This window comes from Phalacrocorax aristotelis, chromosome 7, assembly GCF_949628215.1.
Source record: "Phalacrocorax aristotelis chromosome 7, bGulAri2.1, whole genome shotgun sequence".
In the NCBI taxonomy this organism is placed as follows: domain Eukaryota; kingdom Metazoa; phylum Chordata; class Aves; order Suliformes; family Phalacrocoracidae; genus Phalacrocorax; species Phalacrocorax aristotelis.
Window position 1 is genome coordinate 32,955,285 of NC_134282.1, and position 21,769 is coordinate 32,977,053.

General features: G+C 44.5%; 1 protein-coding gene across 1 annotated transcript in view; it reads right to left on the bottom strand.

Annotated features, from left to right (window-relative positions):
- Positions 1 to 3,336: 3,336 nt before the first annotated feature.
- Positions 3,337 to 21,769, bottom strand: part of HCN4 (hyperpolarization activated cyclic nucleotide gated potassium channel 4) — a 106,424-nt gene continuing 87,991 nt past the window's right edge. The window contains exons 7-8 of the mRNA XM_075099819.1: positions 21,053 to 21,217; positions 3,337 to 7,739 (exon numbers count right to left, since the gene is read on the bottom strand). Coding sequence (XP_074955920.1) covers positions 6,157 to 7,739; positions 21,053 to 21,217 — 1,748 coding nt within the window. The 3' untranslated portion in view covers positions 3,337 to 6,156. The remainder of the gene's footprint in view (positions 7,740 to 21,052; positions 21,218 to 21,769) is intronic.

Sequence of the window (21,769 nt, forward strand, 5' to 3'; positions counted from 1 at the left end):
CAGGAGCACTGCCTTGTGCACATCTTCCCTTCCACGTCCCAAAGTGATCCTCTTCCACAAAATAACAGGGATGCAGTCTGACTCATGCGGTTTGCCGCTCATGTCCCACTGCCATATCAGTCCCTTGGGCTGGCAGGTACAAGCTTGGCCCCTGAAGCTGAGTGGAGTGAATTGCAAAAGCTGTCATTGGTGTCTGGTTTTCTTTATTTTAAATAAAATATATGCTATGGTGTATTCATGTCTTTAAAGTCATGGGTCCTATCTTACTGATGTCTCCCCTAGCAAGGAGGAGAAAAGTGCAAATCCCTTCTCCTTTTGGGCATTTACTGGAGTACCTTGTAGGGTACCTGTTGCCTCTTGGAGCTCACCAGTCCTGTGCCCAGTGCTGTGAGATCCCTGAATTTGCGGAGGAAATGAAAAAAGGACTCAGCCATGACATGCACAACCCCATTCCCAGTGCCAGGCTTCCTATGGACAGATCAGAGATGTTGCAGGGTCTCTCTTACAGTAGTTGTGACTGGAGGACAACACTGAGCCAAGAGATTTGCTGAGGGTCCTGCCAGGCTGGTGTCCACACAGTGCTCCACCATTTTGTACTCAATGAACCACATCACCTTGCTGGTCCAAACAGCTCAGTGGGTTTGCAAAGAAGAAAAACCTCATTTCCAAGAGCTCTAGCATCACTTTCCTTCCTGTCTAAGGCTGGCTGGTGCAGGGGATCAGACCATCCCAGTGCCTGCAGGAAAGCACTGCCAGGAGTAGGTCTGTTCTGTTGTCTCCAACACCCCAAAACCTCTCACAGGGTCCAAGATGTATGAGTTTGGGAGTCCCTCCCTCCCATAAACACAGACTGTTTGTTCTTCTCTAGGAAGGAGGGTGAGTGGAGTGGGCAGCCAGTCTGGGGGAGTTTCCCAAGACAAGGCTGAAATTCCTATGAACAGCCCTGGCCAAACTACGACTAGGGAAAGGGAGCTATCACAAGAGCTGGTGATCCTGCCTTTTTCCCACTCTGAGCCCCCACACCAGCAGGCTGGGTCTTCACAAGGCACTGCAGGGGAGGCAGTAGTGATCAGGAAGTGGAGAAACCACCCTGTTGATAGGAGGGCGACTTGGCTTTGGTATCTGAACAGCTTGTTCCTGACAGCTGGTGTGCAAGTATCATGAAATCTCAGCACAGTCTTAAGTCTTTTCAATAAGATAAGGAGGCATCAACACATATGCTAAACCAGTCAAGCCCTTCCAAGTGTGCTTGTCTACAATGGATGGGGCTTCTTCCAGCTTCTCTGGATAGTGGAGCAAAGGCTTTTCTTTGGTCAGAGAAAAGCTTTCTGTGCCATCCTGATCCACAATGGCCTTTAGCAGAGATGTGGCTACTAGCTATGTCGAAATGGTCTGGGTGAAGTAAAGATCGGACTCCATTAGCTAAGTTCTGTCTCCTCTGGTATCATGCTTGTCATGAAGATCTCACAGTTATTGTGTTAACTGTGACCTGCTCTGCTCTCAGGAAGGGTGAGAGATCCTCCTATGTCTTGCCCATCCTTCTGCAACACGTGGCAGTGGGGGTTGACTCTCTGGTGGAGAACAAATGGCAGGTTTCACAGGGAAGTTTAAGATCTCAAAACTTGGATTTTGTTCTAGTCCAGCATTAAAACCTTGAAAGTTTACAAATCTTCTGTGAAATGTAATTTTAAAAGAAAATTTTGACTGGGCAGGACTGACTCACAATCCCAGTTTTCTCTGTAATAGTAATGGCATGTGAAATAAAACAGCCTGGCACAGACATTTGTTTTGAAAGGCAAACCAAACATTTTACTGCCTGAATGTCCCTCACTGAAACTCCAGGACAACTGACAAAACTGACCCACCAGGACACAGCCATCTGGTTTCAAGGGAACGGCATTTTCTGATGAAAATGTTTGGTTTACTCTTTCCTCACCAGTTCTGCTCATTTACAGCCAGACAAAGTCAGAGACTTGATGGGAAGGAAACCGACAGGGTCTCCCCTTTTCCTGCACCATCAGAAGCCGGAGGGAAAAGAAAAGGAATGTCCTGCTTGGACTGAGCCTGTGCTGTGCTGTGTCAGTGGGAGTGGGAGTGCATCTGTGCATCCTTCTCTGCAAAACAGTGATTCCGTTGATGGTCCTTGGGCTCCTTTTATTCTTTTTTTCCATCTCTGCCATGGGGAGTCCTGGTAAAGAAGGTCCTGGACCTTGTTCTCATCTCAGCAGGAAAGACATATTGTTGATGTGTTAGCAAATTCAAATCCTTCAGTGGCTGGGCACATGTCAGAGGGCTAAACGGAACCATTGGATGAAAAGGTATGAAGAAAATGAGATTTCAGAGAAGGAAAAATGAATTTGAAACTATTGGCAAGACAGAGATGAGGCACTGCATGGAGGTGAGAGGCTCTGGCTATCAGTTGTTTGGAGACAGGGAGCAGGGAGGATGGTAGCTAGCTACATCTCACTGCCCCAGGCTGTAGGACACACTCCAGCAGCTAGGCTGCCCTGCATTTTCTTGGCTATGAAGGAAGCGCATGAGACCATACATGTGAGCCACTGACCCAAATCACCAATTTTGTGTATACTTCCCAGAGTGGGTTTGGACAAAGACTCAAAGAGGGTATCACAGGAGTGAAATGAAAGCTAAGTGTAGAGGCTAGTTTTAACTTCCTAAAATAGATCAGGTCCTGACCTTGGCATCATCGTCTGGCTTAGCCTGAGACCTCAAAATAGCTGCTTCCTTTCTCTCATTTATTGTCTGCTTTCTGTGATAGTCCCTATTCCAAGGTCTGTATCCTGTGGTATAGTTCATTAGGCTCTTCTCCGAGGATCATGAAGTCATCCAGAGTTTCCATATCTACCATTAATGTGAAGGATTTTCATACACGCTTTTGCAAAACAACTACCAGATTTCTCCTTTGTACTGTTAAAAATTCAAGTGTAGGTAAAAGTTTTAAACTTTTACTGTCAATGGCGTAACACACGCTTCCTATAAGAATGTGTGAGGTGATGTGGCAGCAGACAAACACACTACTCAAGCTCTAAAGACATCAGGAAAATACCAACAGGAAGTGAGATAAAACCCTGCATCTTTTATGTTCAACAGGAAAGAGAGGAGAGAGAAACCACACAAGTTTTTTTTCTTCTTTAGAAGAAAAGCTTTTTAGAAGTTTTGTTTCTTCTTTAAACCTCATCTCATGTTGCCTAAAGTTCAACACTTAAAGCAGACAGAAAGTCAGAGGGATGGGTTTTTCACATTTTTATTTACTAAGGTTTTTATTGTGTGTTTTATATTGCAAACCCCACCCCTAAACTCTTCCCTCCCTTCCCCCCAAAATAAAACAAAAAGTAACAATAATAATTAATATAGTTCCCCCTATTGAGACAAGCCTAGTGTTGACTGTCCAGTCAGAATAACTCAATATTGGCTACTCTACTGCTAAGAACTGGAAAATCAAACAATATCCCCATGAAAAACAAAGCAAAGGAACCCAACCGAAGAAGGATGTTCACCAGACTGGTGGATGGAACACACGTCTACCAGAGACAGCCCTCAGGGTGTTTCTGTGCACCTCCATTTGTCTGAGTGTCCACAGGGGTTGTTGAGATTCAAGTACCAATGCAGCAGTCACAGGACAGTCATCCATGAGCTGGGCTGAAGACCTTTCCCACCTGCTTATATTAGATACCCCAGACCCAAACAGCTTAGCTCCCAATCTCTTGAGATGCTCATTCTAGGGGCCCTCTAGCATCTGGGGAAAAAAGACTGCTAAAACAAATATAAAATTTAAAAGGATATTGTGAGTCTTCCTTCTAGGAACTGCCTCATACCTTTGAAAACATGAAAGGGTCTGTGAGTCTGCTTCAATTCCATCAACTGATTCTGTTTCAAGATGAACCTATACGTATTTGGAAAATCAGGATCTATATATTATAATTACCACCTGCCAGTCAGTCCTACAGGAGGGTCAAAATTGACATGTATTTTAAAACTAGGAGATATATATAACTATATGTGTGTGTGTGTGTGCTTACACGTGTGCATAAATAGACTACATGTGTATAACTGTATGCTATATGTATAAAAGCATGTGTGTACATATATATATATAAAAAAAATCTATACACACACACGCACACACCCCTCCCACCACACACACTCACACATATATAGTTGTATGTAGCTAGTAGAAAAAACATTTCTAGAGTTCCCCTGACCCTTTAAGGAAGACCAAAGCTGATTACATCTGAATTCTGAGCCACCAAAGCACGTTGAAGCAGGAGAGTGCCCATGAATGCTTGCAGCAACATTCAAGATACAGGCACAGGTTAAGAGTTTTGCAAACAATTTGGTATAAAAAACTACTGTCAGCCAGTGTTTTGGGAGAGAGTTGGGGGTGGGAGGAGGTAAGACAGGGAGTTAGATGGACCTGTATCATTACTGTGATAATAGTAAGTTTTTTGGCACTGCTGCATGAAGTTCTGCTTTCCCGCTGAGGGCTGAAAGGACCCCATGACAGCTGGAAACACAGGGAGGCTGGACATGTGTTTCTAACACGTGTTAGAAAAACTGAGCACCTGACTCTTTACAGTGAGGTGGCTGGAGACATCTGCTGGCCTAAGGAAAAACAAAAGAGAAAGAAAGGATCAAAGGAAAAGGAGACATTTGCTCTAGAGGTAAAGGCTGTAGCTTCTCAGTGCTGTGTGCACCCAATGGCCCCTTACTGCCTTCATCCCTCTTCGACTGCCTTATATCAGGGAGCCCCAAAAAAATCCAGATCAAGGTGCCTGCCAGGCCCCAGATGTGTGCAGTGATGCTGCAACTGCAAGATGAGACCAAAGCCAGTCAGGCACAGGCTGTTATTGCTGGTAAAATCAAGCAAACTATTTCAATTCCCACATCAGAGGAGAAGCATGGACCATGGCTGGCCAAATTTCTGGTCTGATCTGGTTTAATGGTATAAACATAGTTGCAAATCTGGAGGTTTCTTGGCTGGGCACCACTATTACCCTCGGTGCCCCAAAGCACAAATTCCCCTGGGCTAAGGAGGAAGCGGGCTGGGGACTGCACCCTACTCTTCAATCTTATTCTACCCAGTTCTCTTCAAAGCAGTCAGCCCATGGACACTGAGACATTAAAATGAGAGAGGGAAGGTTAAAGCGCTGCCTTTTTCTTCATCCCTCACTTTGCTTTGCACACCCCAACCTGGAGGGCAGGACGCATGCTTTCCAAACCACGGAAAGGCTGAAGCTTGGGCTCTTCTGCTGGCTGAGGCCAGCTGCCTGGCATGCTGGCAGAGAGACGGGACTTCTCCCACAACCCACATCCATGACACCTACAGAAATACAGAGGGGATATTCACTGCCCTTCCTGTGACTTACAAGGGATTGTTTCTTGTTCCCACTAGAGCATCAGTGGAATATGAAAGAGACAAGCATCTGAAGTCAGGCCTGTCCATCTCCTGGTCACCTTCATCTTCTTCAGATGGAGTCCAAACAAAAACTCAGCCCTTCGGAAATCCCTAGAGGGGACTGGATTAATGAAACTCACCCCTCTTCTTGCTTCCTCTGCAACCTGCTGATCACAGGAGAAAACCTGGGAGAAAGCGAAACTTTCTGATGCACACAGTGAGCCAGCCAAGTACCCCCATAAATAAGTACTGTGGGCCACGTTCACAGCTGGTGCAAAGCAATGCAAAGCTGAGGCCAACCGGAGCTGTTCTAAAACTACCAGCTACAGGCCTGACCTGATGTTCCCCTTTATGGCCCGCATCAACCTCGGATCTTTGTCTCAACAGGAAAACCTTTTTTGGTGGCTTCTATGACTGATCATTCATATATTCCAGCTCAGGCACATACCTTGTCTGTGCATTATCTCGTTGGATTAAATTTGCTCATATCCTTTTGTTCCATGTATTAAAATATTCTATAAAATCAAGTGACCAAAAATCTATAGCTCTAAGAATACCTGGTTATCTTTTTTTGTTGTTGTTTTCATGTGTTTTTTCTTTGTTTCTAATCACAGTTAAACCTAAACAAAAGAAATGGAGAAAAAAGGGGGCGGGGGGGGGGAAGAAAAGGAAAAAATGATTCATGAAAGTCTAATCAGGAACTGAATTGCATGGCTGACATAACCAGCTCTCAGAAGGAGTCCTCACAAATTGGAGGGCAGTTTGGATCTGACACGTTCCAGATCCCCTGTGAGCACTATGGATTCTTTCCGTCCACCAGCAGTCAGAGAAGCAGCGCCTGCAGCACTGGCCCCAAACACCAGCGGATGTGGTAAAGAACCTGAGGACATCTGACGTGGTAAAGTCACACGCCCAGGAATTGAGCTACAAGGCTTCCCAAGAAGTCCAGTCCCTCCACCAGGAAAAGGAGAGAAGCTGGAAACAGATTCTCTAGAAGAATGAGGAGAACTTTGGCTCAGCATCTGAGCCAGCTCTTGGGGCAAAGATGGCTGGGAAGCAGAAATTAACTTGATGTCTTGGCTCAGACGTCCCAGTGGCACAGGCGGTGTGCTCTTGGACTGCAGGATCTGTGGAGGTGGGCTGGCGGTCTGAGGCAGAAGCAGAGATCCGTGAGAGCCTGAGGCCCCGGAAGGGCCACATTGAAAAGTTCTTGTTGCCATTGGGCTCTGACTAGGAGGACTAAGGCCAGAAGGGGTATAACAGGGAGAGGCGACACCAGACTGTTGCAGTGGAGACATGGAGGCAAAAGGTGGTCGTTCTTGGTGGAGCTGGGCTATCGTTCCAGTTAAAGATCCTAATGCACTTGGATGTGTTTGGCACAGGCCTGAGGATGGCCCACTGGAGGGCTGTGCCAGCTGGCTTAGGCTGGAGGATGGAGAGTTGGAAGAAGGAGGGGGTTGGAAGTGATTCATTCCCCCCAAAGTCCCACTGCCCAAGAGCTGCTGTAATGGTCCCCCCTGCAGTGGTCTTGTGGTGGGCTGGAACTGGTTGAGAAGACTTGTGGGTGGGTTTGATGAGAGCTGGGTGAGTGATGTTGATGGGGAGCTAGTTGTGGCTTGCTGAAAGTGCCCAAATCCACTACCAGAAAGGGCTGGCGGCGGCTGCTGCTGCTGCTGCTGTTGCTGCTGCTGCATGGGCTGAGCTGTACCTAAGGGTGATCCAGAAGATGCATGTTGGAACTGGCTCAGTCCCACTGAGGAGGCGCCGCTCAAACCCGGCTGGCTTGAGCCACCTGGAGGGGATCCTACGTGGAATTGGCCTAAGCCCGCAGCAGCTGAGAATCCTGCAAGCTGCTGGATGTGGAAGGAAGAAGATGAAGGGGTTTCTGCTCCTGGTGTATGCAGCTGGGATGGAGTACTGGAGGGGGAGCCAACAGCAGAAGGCCCAGTCGATGGGATTAGAGACTGAAGCCTTTTCAGCTGTCTCGGAGTCTGGTTGGATTGCTGTCCCAGGGAACCCAAGACGGACACCGGAGGACGGAATATGGCTGTTGGGAGGCGTGGGTGGTGGGTCAGAGCTATAGCGACAGAAGTGGTGGCTGCTGCAGCTTGCAGGGGTGCCTGGATCAGTGGAGTCCAGATGACAGGAGTGGGTGTGGATGCAGCAGCGGCAGCAGCAGCGGCGGCAGCCTGGACATTGTGAGCACAGTGTGCCATCTCTCTGTCGTGCTGCACAATCTGCTGGATGATCTCATTCTCTTGGTAGTTGAAAACACCCGAATTGAGGTCATGCTGGACTTTATGCAGCAGAATGGAATTTTTCTTGCCTGTAGAGAAAGTGAAGAGAGAAAGAGTCATTCTGATATGTCAAAGGCTTCCTCAAAGCTTCCTGCCAGACTTTCCTCAAATTGTTGGCACTGTCTCCACTTCACTGTCATTATGGGATCTGTGTACAGTCTCTGTGCTCCAGCAACAAGATGACAAACATTACATGTTCTGCTCTTGCGGTATGATCAACAAGCCTCAAGATCCCATAACAATGTGCCTGACGGGACACATATTCTCAGTTCGACCGTAAAGCCACTTTTGAAAGTGTGGCAGACTGGTAGCAAAGCTTATGAATCTGGAATATTCCCATTTTGCACCTCATAATCTGAACATCCATTACAAAAAGATAATAAATCCAAAGGCTGTAATTTTTTTGTGTTTGTCAAAGAAAACCTCAAAAATATAAGTCCAGTGAAGTCCCCTGAGTATTCAGATACTCTCCTTCAGCTACCTTTTCCTCATCTGTCTCATGCAACTTGGTCACTCTGGAGTCAAGTATGTGTTTTCAGTTGAAAGGAAATTTCTCTATGAATAAGGGACAGAACAACTTTACATGCTGGAAAAGCTCAGCTCGCCCAAGTAAGAGACCTCAGACATGCTGCAGCTAACATCTTACTTGACCATGCCCTTCTAGCCCCAACTTTAAGGCAACTGCAGGCTAGCAAACGTCACGGTACAGCTGGACTTCCTAGCCTGCAGCAAACTATTAGCTCAGCATTCTTCCTTTTCAATGGGCTGGAAAACGTAGCATAAATAGTTTGTCTGGCCTGAGAGTGCACCTGGGACTGATGGCATGCACTCTCCTGGACTGAAGGACAGAACCACTCAACGCAGGTGGAGGAGATGCTGCCAGTGATGCCCTGTCACCAAAGTACAAATGTCTTCTCAAAGGAGATGATTTCTGACATGGACAGCCACTCTGCATAAAGGATTTCATATCTCCATTCTCAAAACACCATGTGAATTGGCAACCATGCCAGCATTGATTTTTAAGGAGCTGGTATATGCTGATTTGAAGTATTTTCGTACAAAATTAGTGTGGATTAGATCCCTGTTCTTGCCTTTTCAAGGGTCCTCTATCCTGACAATATATGCCAGTTTGAACTGATGTCAGGACCTGCCTGTGGGCTTCCTTTTCACTTTTGTTTACTGAAGCTGTTTGGATTTGAAGGGTTCAGCCTAGTAAGTTCTGTTGCGTGCATCTCTGTGTGCGTGCATGAGCATACCTGGCCCCCTGGTTGCATGTCTGTACACAGCTCATTTTGCAGCTGAAGCTCAGGGGGTGAGTGTAGAAGGGTCACCTCTAGATGAGGCACCCGCCAATTTGGATCAGATCAAAAGCTCTTATTAACTCTCCTCCTGAACCAAATGTATCCTCAGGCTCCGCACCCATTAGCAAACCTCTGCTCTGATTCAAATGTAATTTCTGCTGGTTCTTGCCTGATCACTTATAGTTCCTGTAGAGGACCAGGGCAAACAGACAGCATCTTGCCAATTGCTGCGGGTTTACAGAGCATGAGATAGCGGCAGGTATGGAATGGAGGCCTGGATGTGGAAGGGCCTCTTTTTCTGTATTTTAACCCCCAAATCATGTCATGCTTTAAGAATTAAAGGCTGGTAGCACAGCTTACATCAATTAAAGCTCCTGAAAACAAGGGGTTGTCATTAAACTTGTCTCCACGCTTTCATGAAATCACAACTTTCCAGGTAAGTAAACAGTTAATATTATCAACTAAGGCCACAATATGATATTTAATTTGTCCCATACAGCATTCTAGTTTAAACTGGTCAGCTGATAGTTTCCAAGAAGGAATGGCTAAGAGTGGACTGCCATGTTGGGTAGTAACTCCCAGTGAGATTCCAGAGGAATTTCCTTTCAATCCTATGCTAGTCAGATCACAGATCTTTGTGTACAGATGTAAGCACATCTCTGTGCATAAATGGCATCTAGATTGTTGGAGATTTTTATTATATGGTGTACCTTTTATATGTGTAACAGATAAAAGAGTCAGAGTTTAAGGACATGCCTCTTACTCTAGCCAAATGTAAAATCAAACATCTGGCAGCAAAGAACTTGAATTACACTCTGACGAGGGTAGCTGGTATCCTGGTGTCCTAAAAAGCAACTTTGAAATGGTAGTCTTACATATAACTAGTGGAGTTCCAAATCTTTTTCACCAGAAAAAAAGATGAAACAAATAAGAAGGAAATTAGAAAGCATAAAAGATACTAGTCACTAACACATAAAATGCTAGTTCTAGTGTCTAGCTGCAAAGCATGAAAAGGTACAAAAAATATTCACAAGAATCAGGCTTGAAAATGTACTCAGCTTCTCTCAGAGAAGAGGTGACTTGATACAGATTTATAGGGAACTTCACAGTTGAAGGAAGCTGCTAAGAACCATTCCCTGTGGTTCCAGAAGGACCCATGAGATGTTGTGATTTTAGACAAGCCCAGAGAAGAACAGAAGGAGCAATCTAACTGTTATTGTAGTTAAGCATTGGAAGAACACACTAAGTGTTTCTCCTTCACTGTAGTTTTAAAAATCAAATGTTTATCTCTTTGTAAAGGACGGGGTGTGGCTCTAGCACCTGAGTGCTATGCAATTGTACAGAGTGGGTAAAGCTTGCAATTTACAGTGGGCTGAACTACACCATAAAACCAAACCACTAAAATACTGACAGATTTTTGATCTGGATCCGCAACTGGTGCAGTTGGGACGTGTCTCTTGTGGGTAGTGCCATGGGATGCTTAATGCTTTTGTGTTTTACCTACTGCTAATCACTCCCTCCAAAAAAAGCAGTAAGGTGTATGGACTGGCCTTCCTTTTCTCACCTTGGAGAAAGACACCAGCCCTGGAAGGACACAGTCCTGAAGGTAAACAGGGTTCTGAGCTGCTAATGCCATTACAGGGGCTGGAGAGCTTGTCTGCACGGGAAGTGCATGTGTAGGATATGTACATAATGCCTGTTTCATTGTATACTGGACTGGAACAGACAGCACTGGATATCCCCTAACAAGACAACCCCTGGTTCTACCTGCCGTTCATGTAGCCAGGCACACCAGAAGAAGCATGAATGTCACCTTTAAACTTAAGAGCATTTTTGCAGTGAACAGTGAAAGGGAGTGAATGGCACAGAAACAGAAATACTAACTGCTCCAAGTCTGGAAAGAAGGAACAACCTATCTGAATAAAATTGACAGGTAAGAGAGAATCTGGCCAGCACACTTGCATTAAAGAGGGATTCAGACTACAGGTTTGTAATCGTTCTCTTTCTGGAGTTGAAGGCACAAATCCCAGCATGAGGGATCTGTAGCCATCTCACACAACTGCAAGGTCAGGACGTGGATGGCAGACGGCATGCTGAGTTCAAAGTAGAAAGTGGCAAAAAAGCCACCTCACCACATTTGCTTTCTTGATAACAGACTGTAGGAAAACCAGGCTGAGGAGGAATGGCTAGGAGGGAAGAAGGAGAAACAGCAGATGTTGCTTAGTGCAGCTTTCAAAAAGCTCAATACCAGCAACTGCTCTGTGTTTCCATCATTACACCTCATCTCACTCTTTTAACTCCATGTCACCTCTCTTTGGCTTCTGATTTGCTTCTCTGTGCTTGAATAGCCTGCAATTTCCAATGCTGCCCTCAATTCAAATGAGAACCCATAGCGATGTTAATCAGAGCTGCACGGATGAATTGAGGGGACCAATGTTTTCATAACCAGAGCTCTTGAAACACAGAAAGCTGAACAGCAGACTCTGGTTTCCTTGGCAGAGCACTAAATAGAGAATATGCTCACATTTTCCAAACATGCATACTATTTACCAGAAATGGTTGATCAAAGCTCCTTAAATTTCTATCAAATTGATAAAATAATTCCAGCAAAAACCTTGGAATGATTATTTTTGTTAGTTTTTAAAACCAAGAATTTCAGTTTTCCTTTGAAATTGCATTACACTTTATTGTTTTCCTGAGCCCAGCTTGGATCTATTAACTGTTTCATTAGATCAATTTTTTCTTTTCTCTTTTGTCAAGAAAGTCTCAAATTTCTGCTCCAGAACATTTAAAAAATTATTGAAAACGGTCTTTCAGTTATTGAAGGGAAGAGGAATTTTTCAATATCATTTTCCAAAATTGTAACTGGTTGGCAAACTGAAAAATTAATTGGTTTCACCATTCTAATTAATTGCATCATTTACATGATGTTTCCACACACCAATATAAGTCTTATTAGTTGCTTCTAGAGAAAATCCTCCTTCCAACCAGCACCAGATGAGAACAGGCACAGCAGAGTCCAGGTGGCACAAAGACATTTTCCTGGCAGGTAAGACTAAGGTGCTGCATGAAACATAAGCCAACAGTGGAACAAGGCAGTAGGAAAAAGTTTGCTTGGGCCGGTGGGTCTGAGATTATTTCTCCTCCTCATCTTATTTATGAAATTGCTTCAGTATCAAACTCATTTTTCTTGCTCTGGATTTATTGTCACAGCACCTGCTTCAAAAGGAGACCAGAAAAGACATCAGTCAGGGGACTGAAAGGCTGATTAGTTTGGCACTGTGTAACCCTAATTGAAATGTTGTTCTGCAGCTCACAGCTACACTCAGTGAACCGCAATAGAGTGCTGTGTTCTTGCTGAGCCGGTGAGAAGTTTCATCAGGAGGAAGAAAAAGGGACTCCTGTTTCTCCTTCAGTCTAATCCAGAAGCAGAAGCCTGTATGTTACAAAGTTTCTCCTTCTGTGATGTTTATCCCACACAAATTAAAGTGCTGAGCAGAGGCTAAGGTACTAAGCTAAACAATCCACCCAAGCATTTTTCCTACACCCAAAAGCACTATATAAATTTACTGAGATGCCACAGACCTGCATAGGAGCCACGTGCAACCACCTCTTGCACCAGCAACCCACCCTTGCTTACTCTGAGGTAGCTCAAAGCCCCTTACCTTTCTACAGCGGAGAGAGAAGCTGCCTTGGGTTTCTGTGGGGGAAGTGGTGTGTGACAACCTGATGAAGGGAGGACTGGATGGCTCCCAAGCATCCACTTGGGCTGGATGTGCCCCTGAACAGGACTGAGGGCCAGTTCAACTAACAGAGCTAAAGGAGCACAGCCAGTCAAAGGACTTAAGACTAAAAGGTCTCCATGGCACAACTGACTCCTTTGTTCTCTGTGTACAGCTCCTAACACAATATGCTTTTTTCCCCCAGTCAGGCAAAAGTAAATATCATCAATGGAGTGCTTGGGTTCTAAAACCTCCCTATTTTCCTCACTGCAACAATACGCTAAATATAGGGGGAAAAGAGAAAGGTATCTAGAGCCTAGAAGATGTTCATAGCAAAGACAGTGGTGCTTTGAAGTATGTAAAATTATGGAAACTAAGCAAATAGTTTATTAATCCTTAATAAAGAATTGCAAAGTCAGATTTTCCTCAACTGTAGATAGCACACAAAAGAACAGGGAGAAAGGCTCATGTGATTTCATTAAAGGAGGCAGCACTCAACAATAATTCTTCTATCAAACAATCAAAATTAGCCTTCTGTTGTTAAAATTCTGCACAGACACAGGGGTGATTAGCTGTGACTTTCTGTTCATTTCTCTTGTCAGTCTGTCTAAGCACACTGGCTGCAGTTTAAGAATCCAGGTCACTAAATTGCTTTCTGAATTTGCATGTATTTGCTTATTAGGCTGGCTTATGCCCTGGCCTGCTGTCAAAGTGGCTGCCCCTGCCACATGGTTACTTCTCTCAGGGCTTCGCTTCTTGTTATTCATATGACTGGGTACTAGACGCCCTGCTTGGATCACTGGTTGCAGCAAAGGGCTCACAGCACATTGCAGCTTTGAAGTCAGTCTTTGCCCTCTCTTGCATATGGGTTACTTGTGTCCCTAGCTGGTCTTCTGTGGTAATTCAACTTCCTGCCCTTGTCCCCAGGGGGGCAAGAAAGCAACTGGCAACTGCAGGCAAAGAAACCCTGGACATACTCAATCACTGGTAGTTTGCCACAACTGCTTCTATGCCCCAGCAGAACCCTTCTGCGCTGATACTATATTGGTTGGAAGGTCTTGCTGCACCAGCTCTTGCCACTGTCTTAGAGTCCATGTATACAGGGAAATTAGCTGGAACAGAGATTTCAAAATAATTCTTAGCTCCCAGTATATTGCTCTTTTCCTGTCCAAACCTGACTTCCTCTCAAATGTAAATTAACCCACACTGAACTGTATTAACTGTCATGTAAAGGCTTCTGCTCAGAATTGAAGTAGCTCTTGGAAGCAAAGCAAAGCCAGCTGGATCAACTCTAAGAGCATCCACGGAGGAGCTCAGTGTACTTAACAAATCTGCTCTTAGAAACAAATTCAGATTAACTTTCCTGAGAGCCTGGCTATGTAAATACATTACAAATAGGATGTGCAGTTCTTGATGAACTGCTCTGCCGTAGTTGCCATATGTGTGCTTGTGTGCCATGATACATACAGGGCAGCACCCCCCTGCATATTGCAGTTTCATTTCTCTCTTGATAAAGCTCTATCCTTTGAACTCTGGTAGTACATTTGACGTACAATATCTCCTTCTCCCCTGCTCTGTCCTCTGCAAGCCTTTGTGGAGTTACACCTGTACACAGGGATTTTATTGCAGAAAAGCCAAATACCACACTGAAAGAGAAATAAATTTTATCAGCGAGGAGCCCATTGCACTGGGGAGGTTAGCTGAATCTGTTTTCTTATTACCATCTTAACAAACAGTAAGTGTTCAAAAATATAAAATGGACAATTCCCTATCTTTCTAAGTGGAGGTCTTCCCTCCCTGTACAGCTCAGGCCTACCACTGATGGCTTCTCCTCTCCCATAAACCAAATACATACCTTCCAAAATATGTGGCCTCTAACAGAAAGAACATAAACTTCAACTGGGCCAAACTGCGGTAGGTCAAACAATACAGTGTGAATAATGTTATCTGATAAATCTCATCACAGGTAAACAAATCTTAAACGAAGCTCTTCCCTCCCAGTCTTTACAAGTTATGCCCATCATACAGAGCTTCACAGAAAAAGAAAATGTATATAATGAGCTATCTAGAGCAAACTGTTTGTGAATATCCATGAACGGGTGAAAGAACCGTATAATTCTGGAGTGCCTGTGATGCCCTGTGCTGCCTGAAGCATGGTGTCCTGGCTGTTACTTATCACTGGAGGCTGAAGCCAAAGAGCTGCCTTTTCCTCAAGTGGCAGAAGTGGTTGTGTCTGGAGCCAAAGCTCCTGCACTCAATTCTCAGTGCTGACAGCTGTGACAGGGACAGATTCTGGAAGACTCTGGACATTCTGGCACTGTTTTTCTGTCAGTTGTGTGCTTTGCAACGTGGTCAGGTTGCAGATAGCTACTGGACAAGGCAGGAAAAGTCCCGTAAGTCTAGAGGGGTGGTTGTTAAGTAGATCCTACTTTATGTAATTAAAGCGGGGGTTGAAAATTATTTTAAAAGGTGTTGGAATGGTAAAATCTTACGTGAACAGGTGCTTTACTTTGATGGAGATAGCAAAGAGCTTTGGATGTGGCTCTCTAAATATAAAAGGAATCTGGTAATTTGGGGGACCCATGGAGATGGGGCACAAATATATTTTATCTCCTACAACTCCCCCAGCACTCTCATTCCTGTTTAATGCTCCCAGCTGGCCAACTATCCATCTGAGGTACTACTGACTCTGCCTAGGAGACCAAACTTCCCAGAGAACTTGCACCCTGCAAGGTAGACATGGGTTGAGATAAACTCATGTGACCAAGGCCAGTTACAAAGTCCAAGACAGGTCTCCCACCACCACCCTCCACCATCCCTTCTATTGGGGTGTCTTAGGCTTTATTTTCCTTCTAGAGTTGCATGAGAAATGGCGCTTCATGCTGAGGTGAAAAGGGCTGCCAGTTCACTTTAATTAAGCTGAAGTAATTTGCATTCACCTATGGCTGGTGAATTGCTGATATCTTTCCTTAGGCTAAACAGAAAATACCCTGACTCTGGGCCTTTACTTCCAAATAAAAAGATATTAAAATATTAAATTCCTGCTTACCTCCAAGCTCCTACCCTGCCTATCTGTGCTAGATAGCATTTCCAGAGTGTGATTCGTCTAAGCCATGTTAGATAGTCACCTTAGGAGAAGACAAATCACAGTCTAAATGCCTTTTTCTCTCTGCTGACTATAAAAGTCAGGTTCAGATCTCCACATTGTAGTGTTGGAAATCATGGGAGAGGATTTCAAGTCAGTGGGATACACATAGTGGTATTTGAACTTTGATTCCTCATAGACAGTTATGTTCATGTGTTATTGAGGTGACAGGAGAAGACACAATACAGGAAAACCTGTGTTATCTGTGATACCCTCACCTGCTCAGTACTTGGATAATAAGATTCCACCTCCTTAAAGGGCTGGGCAGAGTTCAATGTCATTTTGAAATAAAGCTTTCTTCCAAAGCACACACACTCTCGCATTGTATACCTGGGCCACAGAACTTTTATCCTTACATCACCTATGCCTGTAGCAGCCACCTCAAATAAGAAGCATATATACAGATATATGTCCCTCTATATATATCTACAGCCTTATGACCAAATCATGGAATCATAGAATGGCTTGGGTTGGAAGGGACCTTAAAGATCATCTAGTTCCAACCTCCTTGCCGTGGGCAGGGACACCTTCCACTAGACCAGGTGGCTCAAAGCCTCATCCAACCTGGCCTGGAACACTTCCAGGGATAGGGCATCCATAACTTCTCTGGGCAACCTGTTCCAGTGCCTCACCACACATGTGCAGCTCTTTGGAGGCTACTCACCTGCATACAGTAAACAAATTTGGGACTACGATGTGGATACCATGTAAAATTAATGCTGAGTACATATTGTTTCATTTATACACATTTCAGTCCATTTCATTTATTCATATGATCTTGCACAGCACCTGCCACAAGGGAGTAGGCAGCTAAGAAGCATTCAGAGATGGAGCTCCACATTTGTTAGTACTATTTTCCTTGCAGAAGAGATGAGGAACTGAGGCACAGAGCACAGGCATGACAAGGACAAACAAGGAATCTGTGGCAGAGCTTGGCACAGATACCAGATCTTCTCATGCACAGTTCACCTAGCCTAACACAGGCCAGCCCTTCCTCTGAGGCAGCAGATCCCAGGGTACTAGTCATGACCTAGACAAGCAGGGTTGCAAACCCAACAGGATTTCAATCGCAGAAGCATGATCATGAGCTGACAAATAGGGTGCGCAGTCAAAAGTTTGGGAACAGCTATTTTTGTGGCTTGTTTATATGAGAAAGCTTTTAAAACTTATACCACTACAATATCTTGAACAGACACTCTTGTACTGCAATAATATTACATAATTATATTGAGACTGGTATTGTGTTGTCTTAGCTTTTCTTTGGTTTTTTAGCATCTGCAGTGCCTGGGGGAAATGCAAGGCATTTTTAATCCTGGGTTAACTGGGATCCTTGTATCAAAACATATGCGATTGGCATTCAAAATGTATGCATTTGAAACTACGTGGCAAAAAACTCCTGATGAAAATGAAAAAAATAACTTCCTCTGTTTTCAAGTACGCCTTCAGGTCTCACCAGTGCCTTTGATATGGATGGTAAGCAACCTTATGAGAGACATTTATGGTATTTATTACAGCACGATGAACAATGGAAAATAATTGCCCCCCAATATTTTTTGAATGCATCAGTGAATTTTGATTTGGCAATATTAATAACCCGTAGTGTATTTACTTTCAATGAACATTTGAGTGGTTGTGTTTTACAAGTGCAAATACTTGTGAAAATCTAATTTTAAGCTTCAGTGGTCACTGAAAGTTGGTTTCAAAGCCGGTCAGGAACAGAATGATATGACTTAGGTAACTAAATGACGTATCACAAACTGAGACGATTCACAAATGCTTGTCAAAGAATTACTCACTGGAGAAATGAACAAATAATTTCAACACAAAAATACTACAAAGAATTTTACAGCTTGGTCAAGAAGAAGAAAAAGAGGAAGATTTAATCAGTGATAAAATGATAATTAATCAGTCATCAGCCTAATCTCCTTGAGTCTCAGTCTTCAGGCCCTGAGCCAGTGGAGAGGTATGTGTGTGATATTCTGCAGGTTGAGTTCTTTACTGTCTGAAGTTACTCAGAGAGCAGAGTTAAGCAGGGACACAAATCTTTGTAGAATCCCAGCCTTAGTTAGTTCATGGAGACTAATCCCTTCTGGTCTTTAAAGAGCTCTGCAAGTGCAAAACACTTGGGAAACTTCTTCCCCAGCCATGCATGGCACAGGCAGGATGCCAGTATCAATTCCCATTAACAACAGAGGTTAGGAGGATACATCAACGTGCTCTTTGCCAAGCGATCAGTGTAGCTGACAGCTCCCTGTGGGGCTGTGCCCTTCATGCTGCTGCACTGCCCATGTACCATCAGGAAGTGATGGGGTCACACAGATCAGGATACATCTGCCCCACTCCTTCCCCTCTGCCTAGCCACAGGATTTCAAACTGCATTTGCTCCACAAAGTGAATGCCTCATCGCACCTCCAGTCAACCAGTACTGCTCCTGTTGCTTCAAGGGATGATGTCTTACTTTCTCATCCTGTTTCCCTGCTACCTACACAAGCTTAGACCATGCTTTCCAAATCCGCCATATAACAGGTAATCCTGTAAACATCTCTCCAGTCATTGTGACTGACTGGATGGACTGAGATTTTTCTCCCTGCTCTCTTGATTCCTCATTGCACAGGGGGAATATTGGATGGATCTTATCCTGATGCCAGAATAGTGATAGAGTCCTCTGAATCATTTCATGTACTCAGTAAGTCATGGTCTTCTCAAGGACATGTTGTCACTTGGGTAGAAGGGAGTTAGTGAATGCACCATTGACTTGGAAAGAGGCTCCCATTTGCTTCCATCTTGTGTACAGATCCTACAGAGCTGAACCTACAGGAACCAGAAATATGGTCCTGCTTCTGTTCATACCCAACTTTTATAAACTGCTGTTCTTTACCTTCAGTCCTCTAGAATAATCCCTGTACTTTCAGAGAAAGTCTCAGCAGAATGCAGTAATCTTGACTTTCCTAAAAAGTCACACGCTCTTACACAGCTACTGCTCTGCTCTTTGTAGATGGTGCACATTTCAGGGGAAAGTGAAGGAACGCCTTATTTATAGACAAGGATTTCCATGGGATCTGCCAATTTCAGTAGGGTGCGTGTAACTCCCTGAGGCTCTTTTGGGAAATTCCAGCCAAAGAGTGTTTGGCACAAGTCTGTAAGGTGCTATGAAGATGCTATTTTGCAATTGTAGAGGATGTAAAGTTGAGAGAACAGGCAGCTCTCAAGTCTGATTGCCAGGGAAACAGGGCTGGCACTAGGATTTTCAATGAACGGCTCTGAAGGTCTCTGCATTTTATATGGCATAGGGACTGATGTCGTCTCAGGTCAGCAGAATGGCAAAAGGAGGGGAGGACAATGCCAGACCTCTGCACCAAAGGGCCTGTTATTCCAGTTGCTCCATGTCACCTTCTGACCTTATGTTGACATTTTGCAGCTGTGTGTGAAAGGGAATTTCTCCTAGGGGAAGAAGCATGGGAGGTTCTTTATGCTGGTGCAGAATTTTCCATTAATTTTAGTTACGTGTGCTGCAGCACACAGAGCAAAAGACAAGGAGCACAGGACGCCCCCCACCCCCCACCTGCATACACAGTCACAGAGAACATCAGGCTAGGAAGTTGAGCAGCATTGATGATCTAAAGCCAAAGAATCTGAGATAACATCAAGCTGGCCCACCCCTGATTTTGCCTGACATTACATTTTCTTAGCGATTTGTTCAGTCTAATTTAAATAACCCAAGTGATGGGACAATTGCCACTTACACTAGGGCCTCATTAGCATGGGCTTTGCCAAACTCTACATATTTAGCTCATAACCTTTTCCTCAGGGGTCACACTTTTGGATTTGCAGCAGGTAATGAGATGCACAGAATACAATGTTCCTTGCATAAAAAGCCCCAGAGGAACTGCACCCCTTGCTGGGATGCCAGCTTATTCCCTAGCCCCTCACCCCATTATTCTCCTTGCCTTCTGCATTGTATTCAGACCTGCATTGACCTTCATGATTCTGCAAAGCAATGAAAATGCATGCGGGTTTAAGAGATGTATAATAAGAAGCTAAAGAAGTTACACTGGGACTCTGAAACGTTCAGTCCTCAACTCTGCGAGACTTCTTGTGTGACCTTGCATAAGTCATTTAATCTGTCTGTGTTAAACATCTCTGATGTGACCGAGGAATGTTATCCTGGTCTTCTCTAGATAGACAACGATGATTGCAGCACAGGTTATATCTCCCATGGGACAGGAGAGCATCCTGGGGTGGGTGACTATGAGCTATAACAATTCAATAACACTCTGGTTAATTGTGTTTAGTCCGGGCTGTGGGAGGTTAGATTTTTATCAATTGTTCCATGACTTTGTTCAATCAGGTGCCTATTTCTACTGAATATATTTATAGTTGGACTTTAATAGACAACTGGGCAGGCACTTCGTGGCTGTGTTTTGCTATAGTCTTTTCACAAGAGTCTCTTCAGAAAGCACCCAAAGGTTTCCCTTCCCTACAGCACTTCCTGCTTCTCCGGTTGCTTGTCAATTATGACCAAAAAAAAATTGTCCCAAAAAGGATTATGTTCTGCATTTCATTATGCATTAATATTCCAGAGAAGAATATTCTTCCTCATCAACATGGTCGCTAGTTTTTGTCTTAAAAAAATTAATACCAATAACACATACAGTCATACCCTAGGCAGCATCCCTGCAAAACCAGGTCACACTCTCACAAGCATTCAAGTCCCCGTTCAGAGAGATGATTTCTGCCACAAAATGTTTTGCTGAAATACTGGGGTTTGCTTGCAGGACTTTGGACTCACAGCCTGGTCTGTTTTCTCTTGAACCTGGGAGGCTGAAGGAATTTACACATTCTGAGCTAAAATTCAAAATCTAGTGGCTTCAACAGCATGGCCCTGATGGCCTCAGATTGTAGATCTCGGTTCTTCACAAAGAACTCTTGGAAACGGGAAAAAATGGAAGCAGGAGCTGGCAGAAATGTGTGTGTGAAAGAGAGAAAGGGAGAGAAGGATGTGGATTTAACTAATTGTGAATGGGGCTTCTTGTAGGAGCTGAAGTCAGGCAGGGAGAGATGGGCTGGGATCTCCTTCAGTTTGCAACTCCAGCAAAGAAACTAAGGACCAAGCCTGGAGGTGGGGTGCCAGGGCAGCAGATACTGGGAAGGAGACCCTCACACCTTCTGCTTACCAATTCTGTCCAGCCTGTCAAGAGCCACGGTTTCAAAAGCTCGCCGCATCATGGGATACTCTTCCAGCACCTCGTTGAAGTTGTCCACTGAAAGGGAGTAGAGCCGGCAGTAGGTATCAGCTCGCACGCTGGCTGTGCGCCGGCCACGGGTCAACAGGCAAATTTCTGGAATGAAAGACACAACCTGAGAATGTGGGGATAGACACCATCACCGCTGCTGTACAAGACCTGGCACTGTCTCTCACAGGTAGTCCTGCCTGCCACCCAGTCTCCTCACTAGCTAGACTCTACCTGCACTCCCACTGAAAACATGAACTGCGCTAATATCCTGCATATGCAGTAACATTTAAAAATATCAGGGGGTTCAGTTGTGGCAGCTGCTACACACAATTACACCTCAGGGATTCTGCTGATCTAATTAGCTAGTCAAGTTTTGTTATGGTGGATTATCAAAGATACCATTTGTGCATTCAGAGTGGAAAGATGTCTGTCTTTGGCTCCTCATGGGCACTGGCAGCAGAAGGTCAAGCCATACTCTCACTGAAGATAATTCTCCCTCTAGATTTGTAGTAAAGCCTCTGTGTTGACCTGGGGCCTTGGTGCCTGGTAGTAATTTTGATCCCCACACCCAGAGCATTTGTCTTTTCAATGTTTTCAAAGTTTTTTGTAGATGTGTCTTAAGCTTACAAATTCTGAGGGAAAGCCAAGTTAGTGGCA